A 23,002-nucleotide genomic window follows, 5' to 3' on the forward strand; every position below is an offset into this window, starting at 1 on the left:
GTAGTATAAAGAATTATTGACTACACTTGATCTTAGCCAAAAGGCTGAGAAGTAGTGCTGGGAAAACTGGACAGCTACATTAAAAAAAAATAAAAGTAGAATGTTCTCTAACACCATACACAGAAATAAACTCGAAATGGATCAGAGATGTAAGTGTAAGGGCAGACACTAAAACTCTTAGAGGAAAACATAGGCAGAGCACTCTTTGACATAAATCACAGCAGTATCATTTTTGATCTGATTAGGGTCAGCTAGTAGTTATCTTGTACAATTTAGGACAGGCAATCCCTCCTAGAGTAATGAAAAATAAAAACAAAAAAACAAATGGGACCTAATTAAACTTAAAAATGTCTGCACAGCAAAGGAAACCATAAATAAAATGAAAAGCCACAGAATGGGAGAAAATATTTGCAAATGAAGTGACCGACAAGGGATTGGTCTCCAAAATATACAAACAGCTCATGTAGCTCTATGTCAAAAAAAACACCCCAAAAGCAAAAAACAAAACAAAACAAAAAAATCAAAAAATGGGAAGAAGATCTGAATAGACATTTCTCCAAAGAAAACATACAGATGGCCAAAAAGCACATGAAAAATGCTTAACATCACTAATTATCAGAGAAATGCAAATCAAAACTACAATGAGGTATCACCTCACACTGGTCAGAATGGCCATCATCAAAAAGTCTACAAACAATAATTGCTGGAGAGGGTGTGGAGGAAAGGCAACTCTCCTACACTGTTGGTGGGAATGTAAATTGGTTCAATCACTATGGAGAACGGTATGGAGGGTCCTTAAAAAGCTAAAAATAGAACTACCATATGATCTAGCAATCCCACTCCTGGGCATATATCTGGAGAAAACCATAATCTGAAAGGATACATGCACCCCAATATTCCTTGCAGCACTGTTTATAATAGCCAAGACATGGAAGCAACCTAAATGTCCATCAATAGAGGATTGGATAAAGAAGATGTGGTACATATATATAATGGAATATTACTCAGACATAAAAAAAAGAATGAAATAATGCCATTTACAGCAACATGGGTGGACCTAGAGATTATCATACTAGGTGAAGTAGGTCAGACAAAGACCAATATCATATGATATTGCTTATATGTGGAATCTAAAAAAAGTACAAATGAACTTCTTTACAGAACAGAAATAGAGTCACAGATGTAGAAAACAAATTTATGGTTACTGGGGGGAAAGGGAGGGAGGGATAAATTTGGAGATTGGGATTGACATATGTACACTACTATATATAAAATAGATAACTAATAAGGACCTACTGTATAGCACAGGGAATTCTATTCAATACTCTGTAATGACCTATATGGGAAAAGAATCTAAAAAAGAATGGATATATTTATATGTATAACTGATTCACTTTGCCATACAGCAGAAAGTAACACAACATTGTAAATCAACTATACTCCAACAAAAATTAAAAAAAAAAAGAATTATTGACTGTAACAGGGGATTGGAGCAATATGGGATTTACCAGTAAGAAGTCAAGGTAACGCTAAAGAATATAAGAATAGCTGATATAAAAAGCAGTTTCTAACCCCAGGGCTCACTGACATCTATCCTTGGTTAGGTAGGGCACGTTCAAGTAGGTAAGGTGTGGCACTAGGAGAATTTGCTGGATATGTGCCCTCTTGGGTACCAGGGAAAGCGTTCCTGGGAAGGTGACTCACCAGCGTCACTCTGCTACGAAACTGCCTAACCTCCTGTTGGACAAGCTGCACTGCTGCAGGAATCTGGTGCTGGAGAAGCCATCCTTGTCGGGGTGGGTCCTGGAGCCTTGCCTGCTGCAGCCAAGTGAGCACATTGGAACCATGAAACAGAATCCTTTTCCCCTACAGTGTCTTTCCAGTGCTCTCTTGACAAAGCTTAATATCATGTCAGTTGGCAAAGAAATTGGTATTTTAAGTGCATAAATCCATTTTCACAGTACAGGCAAAAAGGGTGAATTTGGAGAGGAGGGGGAATGAATCAATATCTAGCACAGGTATTAAGTAGTTTAGAATTGTTTAGACATCTAAAGAAAGAGACTCTTGATTGAGCTTCAAAGGAACAACCTCCAAAACCTCTGCACAGAACTGAGAAACACAGGGAGTTATTGTCTTTTTTTGACTAAGAGGCCTCCTGTCTAGTTGTGAAATTGCCTCTAGATCTTTACTGCTGTTTTAAAATCAGGAAAATGTTGTGGTCAGGAGGCCATGGTGATCAGGAATCTCCTGCTATACTTAACCAGCTCTAGAACCGCACTGGACCTGTTCTGGTCTGTACCAGCCCTGCCTACAAGGGACTAGACTAGCCTTTCTCAATTTTTATACCCTGGAGGATCCATGAAATAATTTTCAGGTCTCAGGTTACAGGTGTGATATTAGTGTAAACAGAAAGTTTAGATATAGTAATTGTCTGACCACCTCCTGTTCACCTTTATTTGATTGGTGAAAGAGAGAGCTCCTGTCCTAAATTGCACAGGATGGCTACTACCTGCCCCTCATCAGATGAGACAGCAATTTTTTAGTTACATGTATTCACAACCTATGGGAATGGTACTTGGGAGTAGAGTAAACTAGTCAAATTGTCTATGGGAGATTGGCTTTGGAGTAACAAAAGGATGAAGTACTTCCTGCAACTGTCCACCCCCGTGGGAGGATGTGATTAGTTTGTTTGAATAATTCTGAGGACTGGCAGGGAACTGAAACTAGTTCCGTTGAGGACTGAGTGGAGTGCAATTGGTTCAGCTGATAGTGGACCTAGCTGGGTGAGGAGTCTTTCCTGTTGGCTATGGTGAGGGTGGGAGAACTCTCATTAGGCCTCTGGGGCCCTGTGAGGCTCAAAGTTGTCAGAGCAGCACTTGAAATTTTAGGCCTTACAATACAGTACTCCAGTAATGATTGCTAATGCTTTTTTGATAGAGAATGATATTTTTCTGTGCTTCTATTTATTTTGGCCATCTAATTAGTCTATTCTTTTGTATGGATCTCCATCCCCACACAGGATATAAACTCTTATGTGAGTTAGTAATGTAGGTAGAAAAAACAGTTTTTCCTTTTCCTAAATTTCCCACTGTATTTTTGTACTTTATCCAAGTAGACCTAGGAGTCTTACAGATTTTTACTATACAAGATATCAATAGTATGGCTTGTGGTATATGGCTTGTACAAGAGTAATTTTATTTTTCCTTATTTATGCAAATAAAGACTTTAACCAACCTTACTTGAAAAATAACCAGGTAGTTAAACTTAGCTTACTGTTCTGGAGACTAATCTCTTTCCTTTTTATGATTTTTAAAAACACATATGGTGAGGGCTTCCCTGGTGGCGCAGTGGTTGAGAGTCCGCCTGCCGATGCAGGGGACACGGGTTCGTGCCCCGGTCCGGGAAGATCCCACATGCCGCGGAGCGGCTGGGCCCATGAGCCATGGCCGCTGAGCCTGCGCATCCGGAGACTGTGCTCTGCAATGGGAGAGGCCACAACAGTGAGAGGCCCGTGTACCTCAAAAAAACAAAACAAAACACATATGGTGATGATAATAAATTTCTGTTAAATAACTGGCTTAAGCTAAAATGGGATTCAATTTTTTTGAAAAGTAGGCTTGGTAGACTTAGTTTAAAAAAATAAGCTGATTTAAAAAAAAATGATCTTTTTATTGTGGTAAAATATATTTAACATACAATTTGCCATTTAAACCATTTTTAAGCTTATAATTCAGTAGCATTACTTACTTTCACGATGTTATACAACAGTCATCACTATCTAATTTCCAAAGTTTGTCATCACCCCAAATAGATACTCTGCAACCATTAAGCAGTGACTCCCCATTCACCCTTGCCACTAGCCCCCAGTAAACTAATCTACTTTATATCTCTATGAATTTGCCTGTTATAGATATTTTATATAAGTGGAAGCATACAATATTTGTTGTTTTGCTTTCTGACTTATTTCACTTAGCATAATGTTTTCAAGGTTAATTCATACTATAGCATGGGTTAGAACTTTATTCCTTTTAATGGCTAAATAATATTCCATTGTGTGTATATACCACATTTTGTACATTCATCTTTCAGTAGACACTTAGGTTGTTTTTGTGTTTTTGTGTTGTGAAGATTGCTATGTGCATTGACGTACAATTATCTGTTTGAGTCTCTGTTTTCAATTCTTGTGGGTATATACCTACGAGTAGAATTGCAGGGTCATATGGTAATTCTTTTTGAGGAACTGCCGAACTATTTTCCATAGTGGTTGTGCCATTTTACATTCCCACCAGCAATGTGTGAGGGTTTCAATTTATCCACATTCTTTTATTTTTAAAATTTATTTATTTATTTACTTACTTTTGGCTGCACTGGGTCTTCATTGCTGCTCCCGGGCTTTCTCTAGTTGTGGCAAGCAGGGGCTACTCTTCGTTGTGGTGCGCAGGCTTCTCATTGCAGTGGCTTCTCTTGTTGCGGAGCATGGGCTGTAGGTGTGCAGGCTTCAGTAGTTGTGGCTTGCCGGCTTCAGTAGTTGTGGCGTGCGGGCTCAATAGTTGTGGTGCGCCAGCTTCAGTAGTTGTGGCACGTGGGGTCTAGAGCGCAGGCTCAGTAGTTGTGGCGTACGGGCTTAGTTGCTCCGTGGCATGTGGGATCTTCCCGGACCAGGGATCGAACCCGTGTCCCCTGCATTGGCAGGTAGACTTTCACCCACTGCGCCACCAGGGAAGTCCCTGGATATTAAACCCTTATGAGCTGTCTGATTTGCAAATATTTTCTCCCATTCTGTATGTTGTCTTTTCACCTTTTTGACAATGTCCTTAGATGCACAGAAGTTTTTAATTTTGAAGTTCAATTTATTTATTTATTTTTTGTTCCTAATGCTTTTGTTTCCATAACTTAGAATCCATTGCCAAATTCAAGGTCATACAGATTTACTCCCATGTTTTCTTTTAAGAGTTTTAGTGCTTATATTTAGGTCGTTGATTCATTTAGAGTTAATTTTTATCTATGGTGTGAGTGGATGTTCAAATTCATTCTTTTGCATGTGGAAATCCAGTTGTCCTAGCAATAGAAGAGACTGTTCTTTCATTATGGAATGGACTTGACACCCTTGTCAATAATCAATAGGCCATAAATGTATGTGTTTATTTCTAGAATTGCAGTTCTATTCCATTGGTCTCTTTGTCTGTCTTCTTGCCAGTACCACTGTAAACTGATTTTAACTAACATTTACTACAAACATGAAAATTGACAGTGCAGATATTTGCTATCTAAAAACTATAAGCCAAAGTAATATTAATAAAAATATAGCCCATTAGAATTTATACCAGAATTCGATAAAAACAAACTCTTTTTTTCCTGACTGACATGATGAGGCTCAAATATAGGTCCAGGAATTACAAATGAGTATATATATGTGTGTTGATCTCTTGATATTTTATGAAAAGGTTTTATACAATAAACTTATTAGTTTTTAAAACTAAAAATAAAGAGTAAAGTTTATGTTTTTCATATGAAACTTGTTTTTGTTTTCTTTGGTTGACCATTCACAGATTTCATTTTCAACTGACATAAGGTGATTTCCTCCTTGCTCTTGAAGCTTGTTAAAAAAAAAATTCCATACACATATAATGAAATTGAAATTGGCAGCAAAATGTTCATTACCCTCTTATGATTTGCGGGACACTACTCTTTGACAGAAATCCAGCACTTTTTAGGGGCAGATCAGTAAATACCATCTTGATTTCATAGTCAGACCGCAGTGCACAAAATTCTTTCTCCTCAAAGTCAAGTTCTCAGCCTGCACAGATGATTCAGAGAAAGGGTCTGTCATTTCAGCCTTACACTTGTTTGAAAACAAAGGGAAAATACTGTTCTATTTTATTTTTAAATTTTGTTCCCCTAGGTCAGCAGGACTTGAGATTTGCAGATATATCCTTTTTCACTCTTAAGTCCAAGCAGCAATAAGAGCATCTTTTGATATCCTTTTGTCACTTGATCTTTTCCCCAAGAATCTTGTCACTTGAAGTCAAAATGCTTTCTTTAAGGTCTTGTAGAGCGTGGTTCATTTGTTTCATGTGATAACAAATCTTTGCTAAGTTGGCTAGTTTCAGTAGCCATTCTTCATCCTCTAAGCACTTAGCAGAATCTGGCCTACTGTGTTTGCGAATGTACCCCTGCAGCTCACCATTCGGCTCGGGTGTCCTGTTGAGAACTCTTAATCTGCTAAGCCCCTGGACTTCTGCATGGAGCAGCAGATTTATGTGCTCTTTGTCCAGGTTTTCACACAGCTCTTTAAACATTTTTGAGTAAACAGGTTTTTGTTTAATAAAGTCAATCATTTTTTGTAGCTTCAAATAGAACTTTTTCATTTCATCTCCCAGAGCTTGTTGACACTAGCATTGCTCTGTGAAGAAAACACTGTGTTGAGAAGTCAGGCTTTTGTTTTTTTGGTTTTTATTTTTCGGCGTGTGGGGGGAGTTTAAACAATAGTGGCACATCTTCACATGGAGCCAGCTATTGGTGGGACATTTTCAGCACAGATGCCAACATAGTTCCTCCAAGATGGACCTTTTGTTTCTAGACAGAGGACAAAACATTAAATATCCTGTCCTTTGCTGGCTTTGGTCAGCACTCTGTAGCAAAAAAAAGTTTTCTTGAATTCACCATTTTCAAATCTTATAAAATCCATAAATATATAATGTAATCTTATAAATATTACAGATGATGAACTCTGTTGGCTCATCAATCTGGTTAGAGAAACTTGTTTTCCTGTTATCACGTAGGTCTTTAACATCACATGACATGTCAATACACTGACTTACCTTACTGTTATTGTACTGTAGAACTTTAAAAATTTCTCTTACTGCATCTCATATAAACATTTCACTCAGCATAATTTTACATTCTGGCTGTATTAGGTTCTCAGCAATTGGGGTGGCTTTCCTTTTTCTGGTCAATAAGATCTGCTACTATATAACTTGCTACCTCAGCCTTTTCATTATATGTTATTTTTTAAAGCAAATGTTTTATTATGCTTATTTTGAGATCCCATTAATATCTTTAACGTGTCAAATGACTATAATTTGCAGCTATGTCTTTTGAATATTGCTGGAGCCATTGCTGCACTTGAAACGTTTTCCACAGACAACACAAAATGGAATAGGATATTCCATTGTATAAATCCATTGATAAGCAGTTTTCATTAGGAGGATATGTTTTTTGTGTGTGTCTCTTGTTGCATTAATTTAGTGAAATGACTTGCAAGATACAACTCTTCATTACTAATCTTACCAGAATTGTCCACTGACCTTTCTTTCACACCTCTGCCTCAAAAATTGCCACATTGGATTATCAGGCATATTTGTAAATTACAAATGTTAATGTGTGAGACATAAGGGCATACCAAACAATTAGAAAATCACAAAAAGTCCAAACATTTCACAGTAGAAGTCCCTGGTAATTTATTTAGTCCACATTTTGGAATGTTCAGACCAATAGCAAAGCGTTAGGAATGGGGGCAACTGGGTATAAAGATTTTTTCATTAAAATTAAAATTTCCCTCCAGTTTTTCATTATACTTGTAGAGTTTGTTTGCTCCTGTAAGGCAGTTAGCAGTGCACAAGGGGAGATTAGGGGACGCAATTTGAGAGGGAGAGGCTGATAGTCAGTCATTAGCCTATTATCTTCTCCCTGTGTCCTGCAGTCTTCAGTTATCAAGGCCATCTCTAACCAAGTGAACATGGTCCTACTGTGCACTATCACACACAGATGATTTGTAACAAAAACATTAATTATGCTGCCATTGCTTGGTGCACAAAAGTAAAAGAGAAGGAAAAAAGAACCCCCTGCCCCCCATCATGAGCTCTCAAAGAATTCAGTTTGTGGACCCCACTTTGAGAAACCCTGGACTAGACTTTGGGACCTCTCCATACACTGCTATAGAAGAACTAAGCACGTTTAAGTTGGTACTTACCTGTGGTATCAAGTGGCCTTTTTCTGACTCAGTCTGATAAATTTCATAAGTGATGAAATTGAGGAAAACATCTGGAACCCTAGCTGCAGGAGAGTCTAGGAAATACTTTTTTTTTTTTTTGGAAAGCTTTCACGTTCCTGTAGTACAGGAAGGCACACTGGAGAGAAATCGGGATAGATATTGCATGCCAATATATCTACCATATTGTTGGATTTTTAAAAATGAAGATTTCTTATTTGTGTAGTAAAATTTTCTCAAAATTTTGTTCACTCAGAAATTTATTTACCACCTACAATGTGCTGGCACTGTTCTAGGTACTTGGGAGACAGTGAGCAAAACAAAGATTTCTGCCCTTACGGAACTTTAACTCCAGTGGAGAGAAATAGATAATAAATAGTACACAGAGTTAAATTGTCTAGTTTACAAGGTGATTAAAAAGAGTCAAGTAAGTGACTACCAAGATATTAGATATTAAACTACGTGACTTATGTGATTATATCAAGAACCTTGGGTTGCTGCTGCTTTCCTCAAAACCTTCAGGAAATGAAGGAACCCATTGTGGTTCTTTTGTAGTCACCAGTGGTGATAAGCTGCTAAGAGTCTGGGATGAATTAGAGTACAGGATTGATGTATGTGGTGTGATAGGGCCATATATTGAGCATTTACAAGTACATGGAAATAAACTGTTCCCTTAAACATTTGTTTTGACACCTGTTCAATTATAATCAGTTATTATTGAGTAGTACAGTTTTCAATGTGTTCTGATACTTTTGAACCATCCTGTCATAGAAGGCGGTAAGTGCTCTGGGAAAAGACAAAGTAAACTGAGGCAAGGGGCATTGGGTATGCCAGGGTCTGGAAGTGATTTTAAGTATTAAATAGGATGGTTGGGATAGGCTTTATTGAAAAGGTGATACTTGGGCAAGGGAAGTTTGGGAGTTGGTTGGTCATTGGGATATCTGGTAGAACATTCTGGGCAAAGGAAACAGGTTGGGCAAAGGCGAGAGTGAGCCTGGCATGTTGGTGGAAAGCAAGGAAGACCAGCCAGTGTGTCTAGAACAGTGTGAGGGAGAAGAGTTGTAGGTAGGAGATGAGGATAGTGAGGGAAGGGCTGGGGTATTCACTTAGGGTCCCTAATGTCATTGAAATGGGCAGCATTGCTGGGCTTTGAGCAGAGTGCTGATAAGATTTATCTGAGTTTTTTTTTTTTTTTTTTCTCTCTTTTCTCCAAGTTTTTAAAAGGATCAGTCAGGATGTTGTGTTGAGAATAGAGTGAAAGGAGACTGATAAGGGCAGTGGCCCAATCATGGTAGTGGGTGTGGAGAAGTGATCGGAGTCTGGATATATTTTGAAAGCAGAATTATCAGGACTTCCTCATGGGTTGGATGTGGGGTGTAAAATAAAACAGGAGTCAAGAAGGACGCTAAGGTTCTAGACTGAGCAATTGGAGAGAGAGAATTGTCTCTAACTACAGTTGGGGAAAGCTGAGGTTAGAGCACATGGGGAAGGGAAGGGAAAGTCAGATTAGTTTTATATATGTTGAGTTTGTGATATTATTAGAGAGCCAAGTGGAGATGTTGAGTAGTCATGAGACTGGATGAGATCACCAAGGAAGAGACTGGAGTTGAAAAGGACAAGAACTGAGCCCTGGGGCATTCTAGTAAAGGAAACTTAAGAAGGGGTGGCAGTGAGGTAGGCAGAAAACAAAATATGGCCATATAAATAAAGTATTTGCAAGAAGAGAGAGTGATCAGCTATGTCAAATGCTCCTTCTTGGAAGTACTTTCTTTGGCCATACACAGTGGAAGCTATGTAGCCATTAATGTTTGTTAAATGAATGAATTTTGAGATTACAGTGATTTTCATCATCTTTTTAAAGTTAATTATTCAAGTAAATCCATGTTTTCTAATATTTTAAAAATATAGCAAAACACGGTAGTTACATAAATTACACATGCAATAAAATGACATAGGACTAGAGAAACATGTTCTATGAATATCAAATTCCTGGCTTTGATACTGTGCTAGAGTTAGCATAAAATATCATATAACTGTTGGGTGAAACAGAGAGGGAACACGGGACCTCTCTCTACTATCTTTGCAACTTTCTGTGAATTTATAATATTTTCAAAATAAGAAGGTAAAACAGTATGGCGAAACATAAGAAATCAAAAGATCTTTTTTCCACTATCACCTTGCTTTCCAGCCCCCTATTCCACTTACCCCCATTCCCAGAGGTAACCACTGTTAAGCTCTGTTAAAGTGTCCATTTTTCCTAACCTCCTGAAATATTTTAAAATAAATATGAGGTAGGTCAGATCATAAAAGTGATTCAGATAGTGCCACAGACTGAATGTTGTGTCCCTAAAAATTTGTTTTTTGAAAACTAATGCCCAGTGCAGTAGTGTTTGGAGGTGGGCCTTTGGTAGGTGATTAGGTTATGAGGGTGGAGCTCTCATGAATGGGATTAGTGTTCCTATAAGACACCTAAGAGAACCCCCTGGCCCCTTCCCCCATGCCACAACACAGTGAGAAGATGGGGGTCTATGAACCATGTAGCCAGTTCTCACCAGACACTATAACTGCCAGCACCTTGATCTTGGACTTTCCAGCCTCCCTTGCATACGGTCTCAGCTTCTTTGTCCCTTTCTTGCTTTGTCACACTTGGTTGGCAAAGCCACAAAACTTCGTGGGATGCAACACTTCTGCTTCTAGGTTCCTGCTCTTTCTGTTACACCATATACTGTAATGAACACAAACTGTCCAAGCAAAAAGAAGGCTTTTCTTTTTCTCTGAAGTACTGTGGCATCAGGCTTCAGCAAGAAAAACTGACTGTAAGGGACATATTGGCTTAGTGAAATGCACTTTTTTTCCTTCTTTTGTATTTTCTTTGTATTTCTCTTCAGTAGTTGCTTGACCTAACATCCTTCTGTTGGCTCTATACAATGAAAATACAAACTAAATGACAATAGAAAAAAATAATTAAAGCATTAAATTGTACAAATTACGAATCTGTTCCAAATATACTTACGTTAAATACAGTGCGCATTTCAGTAGAGATCTACAGTGAATGACTCTATACATTCCGGGAAGCTTCATGACATCTAGGAAAGGGCTAAGAATTTACATCCAATCACAGTGTGTAACGGATTTCTTATCACCAGTCTGCAAGCTACACTGAGCACATCGTTACCATCACTTGTACAGGGAACTGATTTTGTCTGGGAAAAAGGGAAGAAGCAAGCTCTAGGCTCAATTCGGAGTTCATTACAACTTCTCAGGAATCTCAGCAGAGGCCTATTTAGTACAGTTTCAGAAAAGTAAATATGTTAAGGTAAGGAGGCAACCCTTTAGAACTTCAAACACATTTTCTTGCTGTATTTATGTAGGACTCTCCATCTACAATGGGCAGTTGTGAAGAGGTTCTTCCTCAGGACAACATGGTCACAGGACTTGGACAACCAGTGGGACTGAGAGGGAGCTTCATGACTGGGGAGGAGGGCTTCCTTTTAAGCTGGAGACAGACGTGTAACGCACCGCCTATGAGCCCTGCAGCCTTCTCCTCCTGTCATCTGGCGTAACGCTTTGTGTAGTCTTCAACTTTATTCCCCAAGTCCTCCTTGTCTCACAGACGATGTTCTGCAGCTTCATGGTTCAGTGGAACATCAGAATTGAGAGGATCAGTAAACAGAGTTTGATCCTGAAACAACATCGTTCCGTGTCCTCATGGGAGCCCAGCCGGTGCCATCAACCGAATGTTCTCTCAGTAAACTTAGACATATTTTAGCAGTGATCCTGGTCAAGCATTTCACTTTGGGAGGTTGGAGTTACATTTTGCTGAAAGCAGTGAAGCTTGTTTGGATCAGAAAAATGCACTTTACATGTGCAACGTATTATAAATTAGCTTCATGTCCTGCAACCTCTTTAATAAGCAGCATGTCTCTCATAGAAGCCTTCGGAGCAGAGTTGGAGGCTATGGCTGATGTCCGGGACCCTTTGAGACCCATCATCTTGCTTCAGGATGCTTGTCAGCATTACTGCTCTCTTTACCCTGGGCACCCGAGACAGGCGAGATGAGGCCCCTCACCTCCTGAGGTGGGCTTGCTGTTGATGGAGTTTTAGAGAAAGTCATACTGCTCAACAAGTAGATGTAGCTTAATTAACTTCTGTTTATGGCAGCAACAGCACTTTTGAAGACACACGGAGATCCCCCCCCTTAATTAATTTGGAAATTGGAAAAAGTTACTTTGACTTGGTAGTCATTAAAAAAGTCAATTAAAAGAAAAAACAGCGTTTAAAAAATTTCTTATCTACCTTAAAAACAGCCTATGTAATTTTTGTACATAGCCCTAAATACGTTTCCTCTTTCATAATTGAGTTAATTAGAAAAATGAAAAAAAGTCGTTTATTTTGTTAATGTAAAAGTTCTTTGTTGTTGAAGAACTACATCCAGAATATCTATATCTTCTTTTTTTTTTTTTGCGGTACGCGGGCCTCTCACTGCTGTGGCCCCTCCCTCTGTGGAGCACAGGCTCCGGACGCGCAGGCTCAGCGGCCATGGCTCACGGGCCCAGCCGCTCCGCGGCATGTGGGATCCTCCTGGACCGGGGCACAAACCCGTGTGCCCTGCATCAGCAGGCGGACTCTCAACCACTGCGCCACCAGGGAAGCCCTATATCTTCTAAATCTATTATATTAAACAATTTGAAGTCTCTTTTTTTGCATGTTTGTTTTCCTTTAAATGTAGCATTACTAAGTATTGCCTAAGAATGTAACTTGTTGAATTGGCAGTAATTTTAAAACTTCTTGTGATGCCACAAAATTCTGCTTCATTAATAAGCATTGGTATGTAAAATTAAAAGATATCTAGGGTTGTTTTTTTTTGGGGGGTGTGTGTGAATAGTTGTAAAATAAATCTGAAAAATTATAAAAATTGTGTGAATTGAGATTTAGGGTTTTAAACCCCTTCTCCCTCTTGTCCTTGCAGCCCAGGGTGGTAACTGCTTCCTGCAACTCTTTATCTTGAGCCTCCCTAGGTTTCCTCTTTTGCTTGCTAGCCTTTCAACACCCATGTGACCAATTCCTATATTAGGTTCCTTCTATTAAAAAAGATTTAAGGTTTTAAATGTGTACTCTCAACCACGCCACCAGGGAAGCCCTATATCTTCTAAATCTATTATATTAAACAATTTGAAGTCTCTTTTTTTGCATGTTTGTTTTCCTTTAAATGTAGCATTACTAAGTATTGCCTAAGAATGTAACTTGTTGAATTGGCAGTAATTTTAAAACTTCTTGTGATGCCACAAAATTCTGCTTCATTAATAAGCATTGGTATGTAAAATTAAAAGATATCTAGGGTTGTTTTTTTTTGGGGGGTGTGTGTGAATAGTTGTAAAATAAATCTGAAAAATTATAAAAATTGTGTGAATTGAGATTTAGGGTTTTAAACCCCTTCTCCCTCTTGTCCTTGCAGCCCAGGGTGGTAACTGCTTCCTGCAACTCTTTATCTTGAGCCTCCCTAGGTTTCCTCTTTTGCTTGCTAGCCTTTCAACACCCATGTGACCAATTCCTATATTAGGTTCCTTCTATTAAAAAAGATTTAAGGTTTTAAATGTGTAATATGCGCTTTCTAAAGATGAAACCTGTGTTGATTGAGGGAAAATATGCATAAGTATATTAAATGAGATGATGTTTTAGAAGGTTTTTGCTCTGTCTAAACAATTTGTTTTTGATTAAGGTGTTTTCATATAGAAATAATCATACGTATTTACCAGTATTGCACTGCTGTATGAATGGTGGACAATACACTAATCCCATGATGCTATGATTGGATTGAGTATTTTAAGGTGGAGTATTAGAACAGGAAGGATAATTTGAATTATCTAAAAGGAAATCTTGGTACTATATCGTAAATTGTGTTATGTTAAATTTTTGCATTTTTATAGCACTAGGATTTTTGATAACATTTTACTGGCTGATTTTAGATAATTTAATAGTCACACATTGCACATTGAAGTGACCTGCCAGAAGCACATAAAACACAAACATTCTCCTGTGGTTTCCAGTCTTATGTTGCCCATGATAAAAACTTTCAATTGTATGGCTTTTATGACATCTAATATATAGAAAACAGAATTGTGTGTTTAATATCATTAACATTTTTTTCTTTTCAGATTATCTGCAATGGTGAAATGAAGTAATTCAAGATGAGCAAGTTAAAAGTGATACCAGAGAAAAGGTACTGCAATTTTATTTATTTATTTATTTATTTATTTATTTATTTATTTATGGCTGAGTTGGGTCTTTGTTGCTGCGTGTGGTCTTTCTCTGGTTGCAGCGCGTGGGGGCTACTCTTCATTGCGGTGCGCGGGCCTCTCATTGTGGTGGCTTCTCTTGTTGCAGAGCATGGGCTCTAGGTGTGCGGGCTTCAGTATTTGTGGCGCATGGGCTTAGTTCCGCAGCATGTGGGGTATTCCGGACCAGGGCTCGAACCCGTGTCCCCTGCATTGGCAGGTGGATTCTTAACCACTGTGCCACCAGGGAAGCCCTGGTACTGCAATTTTAAATACCAGTATGTATAAATTACAGAAATAATGCATGAAGTGATCATTTGAAACTTTTTACTTTAAGAAATATTTGTTTAAATATAGTGTGTTATATTTATGTTATTTTATTAATATTTATTAATGTTTAACTTTTCAGTTAAAGCAGGAGTCAGCAAACTAGGACACATGGGTCAAATCTGGCCTACTTCTTATATTTGTGTGGCCTATGAGCTAAGAGTGGTTTTTACGTTTCTAAATGGTTGGGAATAAAAATAAAAAGAAGAATAATATTTTCTGACATATGAAGATTATATGAAATTCAAATTTCAGTGTATGTAAATAAGGTTTTACTGGAATACAGCTGTGCTCACTTATTTATATATTGTCTGGCCACTGAATCTTTTTCCTTACATAAGACCTGATCAAAGCACATCCATTTCCACAGAAAACTTATTATATTCTTTCTGTCTTTAAAGGCTTCTATAGATGCTCTTTTTAGTTTATTTTTTTGCCCCTTTTAGATTTATTTCTCAGCTGTGAGATATCTATTAAACACTTTCATGTACCTAACCCAGCACTGAATCTTTGAGAGTAGAAAAGAAACATAAATATAACACTTAACACAATGCTTTGCAGAAAATGGGTGTTGAGTATGTTCTGAAGAATTGAGCCCTATTCTCTTTTTACACGAAGCTTATAACCTCATGAAAACACCTGAAGAAATGCAGTATAGTGGTTTAACCAGTATACAGTGAAGTGTTAAATTGTGAGGTCCATAGAGTTAGAAAACAGGATCCTCATAAATAGGTGTTTATTGTGTGATATGGACTTGAAGAGGCAGGGCTGGCTTGAGACTTTCTTACTTTTTAGCAAATCTGGAGGAGTGGGTAGAATATTGATACTTGCTGAGTTTAGGCAAGGACTGTAATTGGATGGATTAGATTGGCAGATTTAAAGACCATGTGAGTGGGTGGTGAGAAATCAAGTAATGAAAATTTTATAACATACAAGAAGCAGAATTTTTCTCTACTCCCTACTCTACCTCATCATGTTCATGCCCTAAATATTATCACCAGCAAAACTCTCCTTTCAAAGTACTAATTCAGACTTCATTTTCCAACAAAAATCTTTTACCTTTCTAGCTCACTTGTTCAAGTGGCTGTACTGCAGAGTTCTGCCTTATCCAGAGCTCTGAGCTATTGACTTTTATCATCTCTTCCTCTCTTACCTAGTGTAGAATCCATTGTTCATCATTACACTCTTGGAATACCTGAAATGTTTTTACCTCCCTTTGTATTATTTCATCACACATACCTGACGAAGTCCTTTCCCTGGGTAGACCTTTACTGAGCAGCTGAATGATGTTGGAGGATGAACGAACTTGGAAGATATTGCTAAAAATTATGGATCATTATTGATCAGTAATCTTACTACCATGGTTCTCTATAAAGCTCATTTTCTCAATTTTTTTAATGACTGTTTTACACTTTCTTCATACCTTTCAAATCTTTGAAATCCTCAGATGTATCATATACATACCCTCAGCAGTGGACCTTCTCTGTGATATCATAGAGATAATACAGGTTATTATCCTTATATTTCTTACACAAAATTTGCATACTCCCCTTTACTTGATTCTATCCTCTGTTTACCCTCCTGTTATTTACTGCAACAGAGGATGTGTCTGTTTTTTTGTTAAAGACTAATACTGTCACCTGTGTTCTAGATTTCACCTCTCTCTTTCCTTCTCAGGGTCTTTTAATCATTAGTATTGTTCTGTATTGAATCTTTAACTCCTCCATTCCTTATCATTTAAACATGATCTAGGCTTTCCAATATTTAGACTCTGCTCTTCTGTTACTACTCAATTTATCTGATTTCCTCAAAAGACAAAAATTTTGAAATAGCCTATAAATGAAGTCTACATCTCATTTCACACTCTCTAACCACTCTTCTTTAGTTTCTGCCTTATCCACTACACCAACAGTACCTATGAATTTTTAAACAGCTTTATTGAGATATAATCATCTTACAACAAGCTGTACATAGAGAGTACAGTTTGGTAAGTGTGGCCTATGTGTAATTGGAATTATCCTCTCAATCAAAATACTGAAAATATTTATCATGCTCAAATGTCTCCTGGTGCCCTTTTGTAATCTTTCTCTTCCACCCCATCCCTCACTCCAGACAACCATTGATCTGCTTTCTGTCACTACAGACATGTTGGCTTTTTTAGAACTTAATATAAATGGGACCATACAGTATGTCTTTTTTGGGGGTCGGGGTGGAGGTAGAAGGTAGGGGTGTGGGTATGCCTTCTTTGATTCAGTGCAATTATTTTTGAGAATCATCTCTTGCAATCATACCTTTTTTGATTAATAAGTAGTATTCCATTGTGTTGATATACCACAATTTGTTTATCCATTCAACTTTTGGACATTTGGGTTGTTTCCAGTTTTTGGTTGTTACATGAGCATTTTTGGACTTACACTTTATTTTGAGCATTTTTGGACTTATACTTTATTTTCTATTAGCTAAATACCTAGGAATGGAATGGCTGAAGCATATGGTAGGTCTGTGTTTCTTTTTATGAAACTGCCAACAATCTGTTTTACAAAGACATTAATACCATCTTCTGTTCCCTGCAGCAGTGTATGAAAGTTCTACATTCTCACCAACACTTGGTATGGTCATTCTTTTTAAATTCTTAAGTTCTTATGATCATTCTTTTAAAATTGTAGCCATTCTAATAGGGGTGTATTGGTATCTCATTGTGATTTTAATTTGCGTTTCCCTAATGACATGATGTTGAGCATCTTTTCATGCACTTATTTGGTGAAGTATCTTTCCAAATCTTTCACTTTTTGAAATTGTAGTGTTTCTTAATAGTTGAGTTTTAGAATTTTTTTTATATATTATGGATACAAGTCCTTTATCAGATATTTGAATTGCAAACATTTTCTTCCAGTCTTGTCTTTTCATATTCTGTGCAGTATCTTTTAAGATCAGAAGTTTCAAATTTAGATGATTTCCATTTGCTTATTTGTTCTTTTATGGATTATGCTTTTAGAGTTGCATCTAAGAAATATTTGCATAACTCAATATTACCAATGTTTATCTTATGTTTCTTCTAGAAGTTTTTATAGTTTTAGATTTTACATTTAGGTCTATGCTCCTTTCTGAGTTAATTTTTATATATGGTGCAAGATATGGATAGAAGTTCTTTTTTTTTTGTGCATATGGATATCTGGTTGTTCAGCACCATTTTTAGAAAGACTATCCTTTCTCCACTGAGTTTCCTTTGTACCTTTATCAAAAATCAGTTATTTGTGGATGTGTAGGTCTATTCTTATACTCTGTTTTGTTCCGTTGATCAACATGTCTGTGTTAGTGCCTATACCTCACTGCTTGGATAATTGTTGCTTTATAATGAGTCTCAAGATTTAGATAGTGTTGGTCTGCCAACCTTTTCTTTTTTCTGAAGTTTGGCCTATTTTAGGTTCTTTGCATTTCCTTATGAATTTAGCATATAGTGTTGATCTGCCAACCTTTCTCTTTTTTCTAAAGTTTGGCCTATTTTAGGTTCTTTGCATTTCCATATGAATTTAGCATCAGTCTGACAATTTCTACATGACAGCCTGTTGGTATTTTGATTGGGATTGCCTTGATTCTGTAGATCATTTTGGAGAGAATTGATATCTTAACAATATTGTCTTCTTACTCTTGAACATGATATATCTCTCTTTTATTTATGATCTTCTTTAACTTCTCTCACTAGTATTTTGTAGTTTTCAGTGCACTGGTTTTTCAGGTTTATCCCTATTTCCCATACAAATAACAACTCTTTGAGGGGTGTCCCTAATAATTTTTAAGAGTATAAAGTGAGGCTGGGAAATGTGGTTTTAACAGAGTTGGAATAGGCCTGGCTAAAACTCGTTACTATAAAAGAGAGAACAAATATTGGGGGAAAGTTAAAGTTAGAAGTTAGCCATATGCACTTACCTAAAATCCCACTAAAACATGACTGGAGAAGTTTTTAAAAATAATGAACATAAAATAATTAGCATTTAGTTAACTTTGGTGAAGAAATTTAAAGGATAACTTTAATTATTGTTGACACTGGTATAAATTCAGGTTATTTAAATTTTTAACAAACTTTTATTGGTTTTCTTTAACAAATCACTTGATACTATTGAGCTACATTTATTGTTAAAGAAGCCTTTATTGTGTTTAATTATTATCTTAGAAGTAGTTAGAGAAGTATTGTTCTCTTCCAGTTAGAATATTATTTTCCAAACTTACATATTTAAATATTTAACGATTTCTATAAAGGAATGATAGTGAAATTTCTATTTTTCATTGTCCTTTGCTTACAATAAAGAAAAATAAAGATTTGTGTCAATATTTGGAGAGAAACAATAAAAATATGATTAAAGCAAAAGCAATAAAAATAAAGAGTTATAAATGAGGAACAACCGTTTCTGAAAGATAATGTGCATATTTTGGACATAAAACTATATTGTTTGAAATTAAATCTTAATTACTATGAGTCTTGATTAAGTCTAAAACTTTGATATATTTTAATGAATTTTTTGCTGTCAGATGTTTATATCTTGTTTATGAAGACGTTTACTATCTGTATTCAATTTACATTTTAAGATGAAAAGGTAATAAAATTTATTTATAATGTGAAGATAGGTTCTTTAGCCCTTGCACTTGCTTGGGAAATTATTTGTTGCAAGATAATATCTATACACCATTGAGACTTTTGTAACATACAAAAAATTATGTTTTTAGGGAAATAGCTGTAAGGCTGAATGTAAACTCAAAGAATCAAAAGCAGTAGGAGACCACTACAGTGAAACAAATATTTGAGTGATAGTGTCTTTAAAATATACATTGGAAAGTTAACTCGATTTGATGTATTTCACATTGATCATAATTTCAATTCCATGATTTTTTTACTATAAAGTAATTAACATTAGCAGTTATAAGTGGAACCTCCCGGGGTTGGTCTTGGTCTCACTTTGATTCATCTAAAAATAGGGCAAGGCAGAGAAGATAAATCCTTGTCTGAGCCTCTTTATTTAACAATTTTCTGCTCTGCTGTGTAGCTCAGATCGCTCATTGAATATCTGTATAGCTTTTGTTTTTACCTTTATCCTTGGATTTTCCAAAGTCTAAAAATCATTCAGTAGGTAGAGGTGCCCTCTGGTGTTCACCCTGCAGTTCTCTCAACATTAGTGTCAACAGCCTTAAATTTTTAGAGCTGAGTTGGGGGTGGCTTGGAATATTTCGTTCAGTTTTTATTCTGTCAATGAGAAAAGTAAAAATAGGGAAATCAACGTTCTTAATTTCCATTTGTTTGCCGTCCTTCAAAAAATTCATGCATCTATCCATTTATAATTTGTAAGAGCATGATTCTTAGAAAGAAATCACTTAGTTGCAAGTTGTTTTACTTTGATAGTGGTGTAATTTAATTTAAAATTCAAACTCTTACTTTGGAATGGAACAGAGTATGTGTTATGATCAGTGTGTTTTGTATGTTTTTGAATATTTTTAATAGTAGATGTTTTATTAGCTACTGAAAAATGCTAACAGATGACCTTTAAGAGAAAAATAACTGGAGAAAACTAAACAAAAAACCCCAGTCAGTTATTAAATTTCAGAATCCTGGTTTCCATAATGAAAATTTTTCTTAAATCTAGGTTACAGAATTGTTTTTAAAGATGTATTTGCTCTCTAGTATGCAGATTGTGGTGTCTTAATACCATTTCTTACCAAAAAGAACCAGGGCTTTTTGGAGAAAGGGTCGATTCCAGATCAGAGCACAAAATGTGCAAGATAAGTTGAGAACAACAGTTCTCAAACTTTTTGTCTAAGAACCCCCTTGTGCTCTTAAATTAATGACTCCAAAAAGCTTTTGTTGAATGTGCGTTATTTTTTACCTATTGATATTTACCATATTATAAATTAAAACTGAGAAATTAAAAAAATTTATTACTTCATTTAAAAATAACAGTAATAAACCCATTGCATAATAACATAGTAATATTTTATATTAAAATAACTAAATTGTCAAAAATATTTAGAAGGTGGCATGATTTATTAAATTTTTGCAAATCTCTTTAATGTCTGGCTTAATGGAAGACAGCTAGATTCTCTTATCTGCTTCTGAGTTCAAACTGTCATACATACATCAGTATACATATTGTATATAGTACACACATATGTTATACGTACATACATATATGTTTTTATGAGTATTCGTGTTGTTAAAATATATGACTACAATATGGGCTCACATAGATATATATTTAGAAAAGGAAGGAATAGTTGAATAAAAGGCCTTTTCAGATAATTGTGGCTAATTGTCCTTTGATTTATGATGGAGGAAAATAAAGTTGTGTGTTCAGTATTTGGAGAGAAACAGTAAAAATGTGATTAAAGCAAGAGTAATAATTATAGGTGAGGAATAAACATTTCTGAATAATAACAATGTACTTTAGAAATAAAGCCATATTGTTTGAAATTCAAATTGAAGTGGATGTTCTTTGATATTACACTAAAACTTGATAAGTGGTAGTTTCTTAAAGGTTAGTTGCACTGTGGAATCAGAAACCACATATGTGAACTTTTTATTTTCTTTTACATTAAAATCCATTTGTCTCTTTTGCATATTGACTGGTTCTTTTCCCCATGTCTGAATTTGTAACATCACACATTGGTCAGTATTTGGAACATATTGATTCAGTGAGTTATGCAGACCTTCTAAATGTTGACAGTGTTTATTACACAGTTTAAAAAAATTACATTTACTAATATCACCAGTGATTTTATCAGAAAATTCTTTAAGAAGGGGGAAGCTGTCAAGGTCATGATGGTAGATCTTTGTTTTCCAAGATTCTAATTTTTGCTTGAAAGTTCACATTTAATCATTGGTAACAAATCTATCAGTTGTTTCCTTGAAATGATAGACCCACTTTGTTTATTGCCAAGAAAATGTATTCCAGAATACCCCAGTGCAAATAATCATTGTCAGTTGTTTTTTAAAGTAAAAATGATGTTCTATGGAAAAAGTAACTAGTTCAGCTTGCAGTTTAAACAACCACACGATTGTTTTCCCTCAACCATCCTATTTCATTGTGCAGCTGAAATGTCTTATGTGCACACAGAATATTAAAAAATGTATACTCATAGGTGAAACTGGCATTTTTGTTTTTAACTGTGAGTGCATGTTGGTGAAGAACATGGTGACTGCTGGTTATCACACAGTGACTACAATTTGGTGTCACTGTCTTGATTGTATCATGTGCCAGCACTTTTTCCACCATTGCCTTCAGATCAACAATGTAAATGTCAACACTGTGTCAAAGGTAAATAGTGTCTTAGTATTTTTATGAAAATAGTTTTTGACCTCACAGATTTTCTGAAAGAGCCTCAAGTACTCAGTTTTGTAGAGCATATAGAGAACTGCTGGCCTAATAACAGTCTTGTTATATCAAAATCCAGGAAGCTATCAAAGACTAGGATCATAACAAAAGGACTTGGGAGCCCACACCAAGAGGCTCCCATTGATCAAAGGTGGGGCAATTTGAGCATTAATAACTACAGTGGATAAAATGTATCATATGCGTTTAAATCTGTGAGTACATATTGATACATGAAATCAAAATACTTCATTGATTACTTGGGGAGGACTTTTGGAAATGAACTCATTCTTCTGAAAACTGGTAAATAAAGATAAATTAAAAATCCAGCATTTATTTTGCTTTTATTTGATGAATTATACCTCTGGATAATTAAATAAGGGATTTTTCTTTTTATGGAATTGTCCTAGTTAAGAAGTAGAAGGAATGGAAATGGTAGAGTATCAGTGCTTTTCAACCCCTACTAAAGTAATGGATCTAGGCAGTGGTAACCAGTGACTGCTTATATTACAAAAGTAAGATAACCAGACCCTGTTTGCTTCCTTATGGAAGATTACAGTGCCACTTACAAAGAATTCATGTCACCAAATCAGGCCTTGATCAGATTAGGCCTTTAAATTCGACTACCAGTTTATAGAAAATAAAGATAGACAAACATATTAATGATACCATTGTTGGGGAGGGGAAAATATATGTACACACACAGACACACACACACACACACACTAAAGAATATATTGTATTGAATTTGTATATTTTAAAACTTTATGTCAACATCATACTGTATATATTTTGAGTTGTTTTTTCATTTAGAGATTTATACATAGTGATATATATTTTCATTTCCATATAATGCTGGCTATTTGCAAAATTGGGAAATATTGTATTATTTTATTTTAGTTACATTCTTAAATAGTATGCTCAATATGTTTTTTTCATCCTCCAGATACCTTTTCAGATGAAGTACCTCCAAATTTAAAGCATTGAGTTTAGTTGTTAATCTAAAAAAAGAATAAATATACTGTTTTCCATATCCTTCTTCATTGTTTTGTTCA

At 36.0% G+C, this 23,002-nt stretch overlaps 1 protein-coding gene across 2 annotated transcripts in view; it reads left to right on the plus strand.

Moving 5' to 3' along the window:
- AGTPBP1 (ATP/GTP binding carboxypeptidase 1) overlaps positions 1–23,002 on the plus strand; it is a 171,944-nt gene that overhangs the window by 18,649 nt on the left and 130,293 nt on the right. Inside the window, exon 3 of one of the 2 annotated variants that reach the window (XM_007456113.1) lies at positions 14,146–14,210. The exons of the other annotated variant lie outside the window; for it this stretch is intronic. Within the exon in view, the coding sequence (XP_007456175.1) occupies positions 14,179–14,210 (32 nt within the window). The 5' untranslated portion in view covers positions 14,146–14,178. The remainder of the gene's footprint in view (positions 1–14,145; positions 14,211–23,002) is intronic. 2 annotated transcript variants of the gene reach the window in all.

This window comes from Lipotes vexillifer, unplaced genomic scaffold, assembly GCF_000442215.2.
Source record: "Lipotes vexillifer unplaced genomic scaffold, Lipotes_vexillifer_v1.1 scaffold806, whole genome shotgun sequence".
NCBI lineage: Eukaryota > Metazoa > Chordata > Mammalia > Artiodactyla > Lipotidae > Lipotes > Lipotes vexillifer.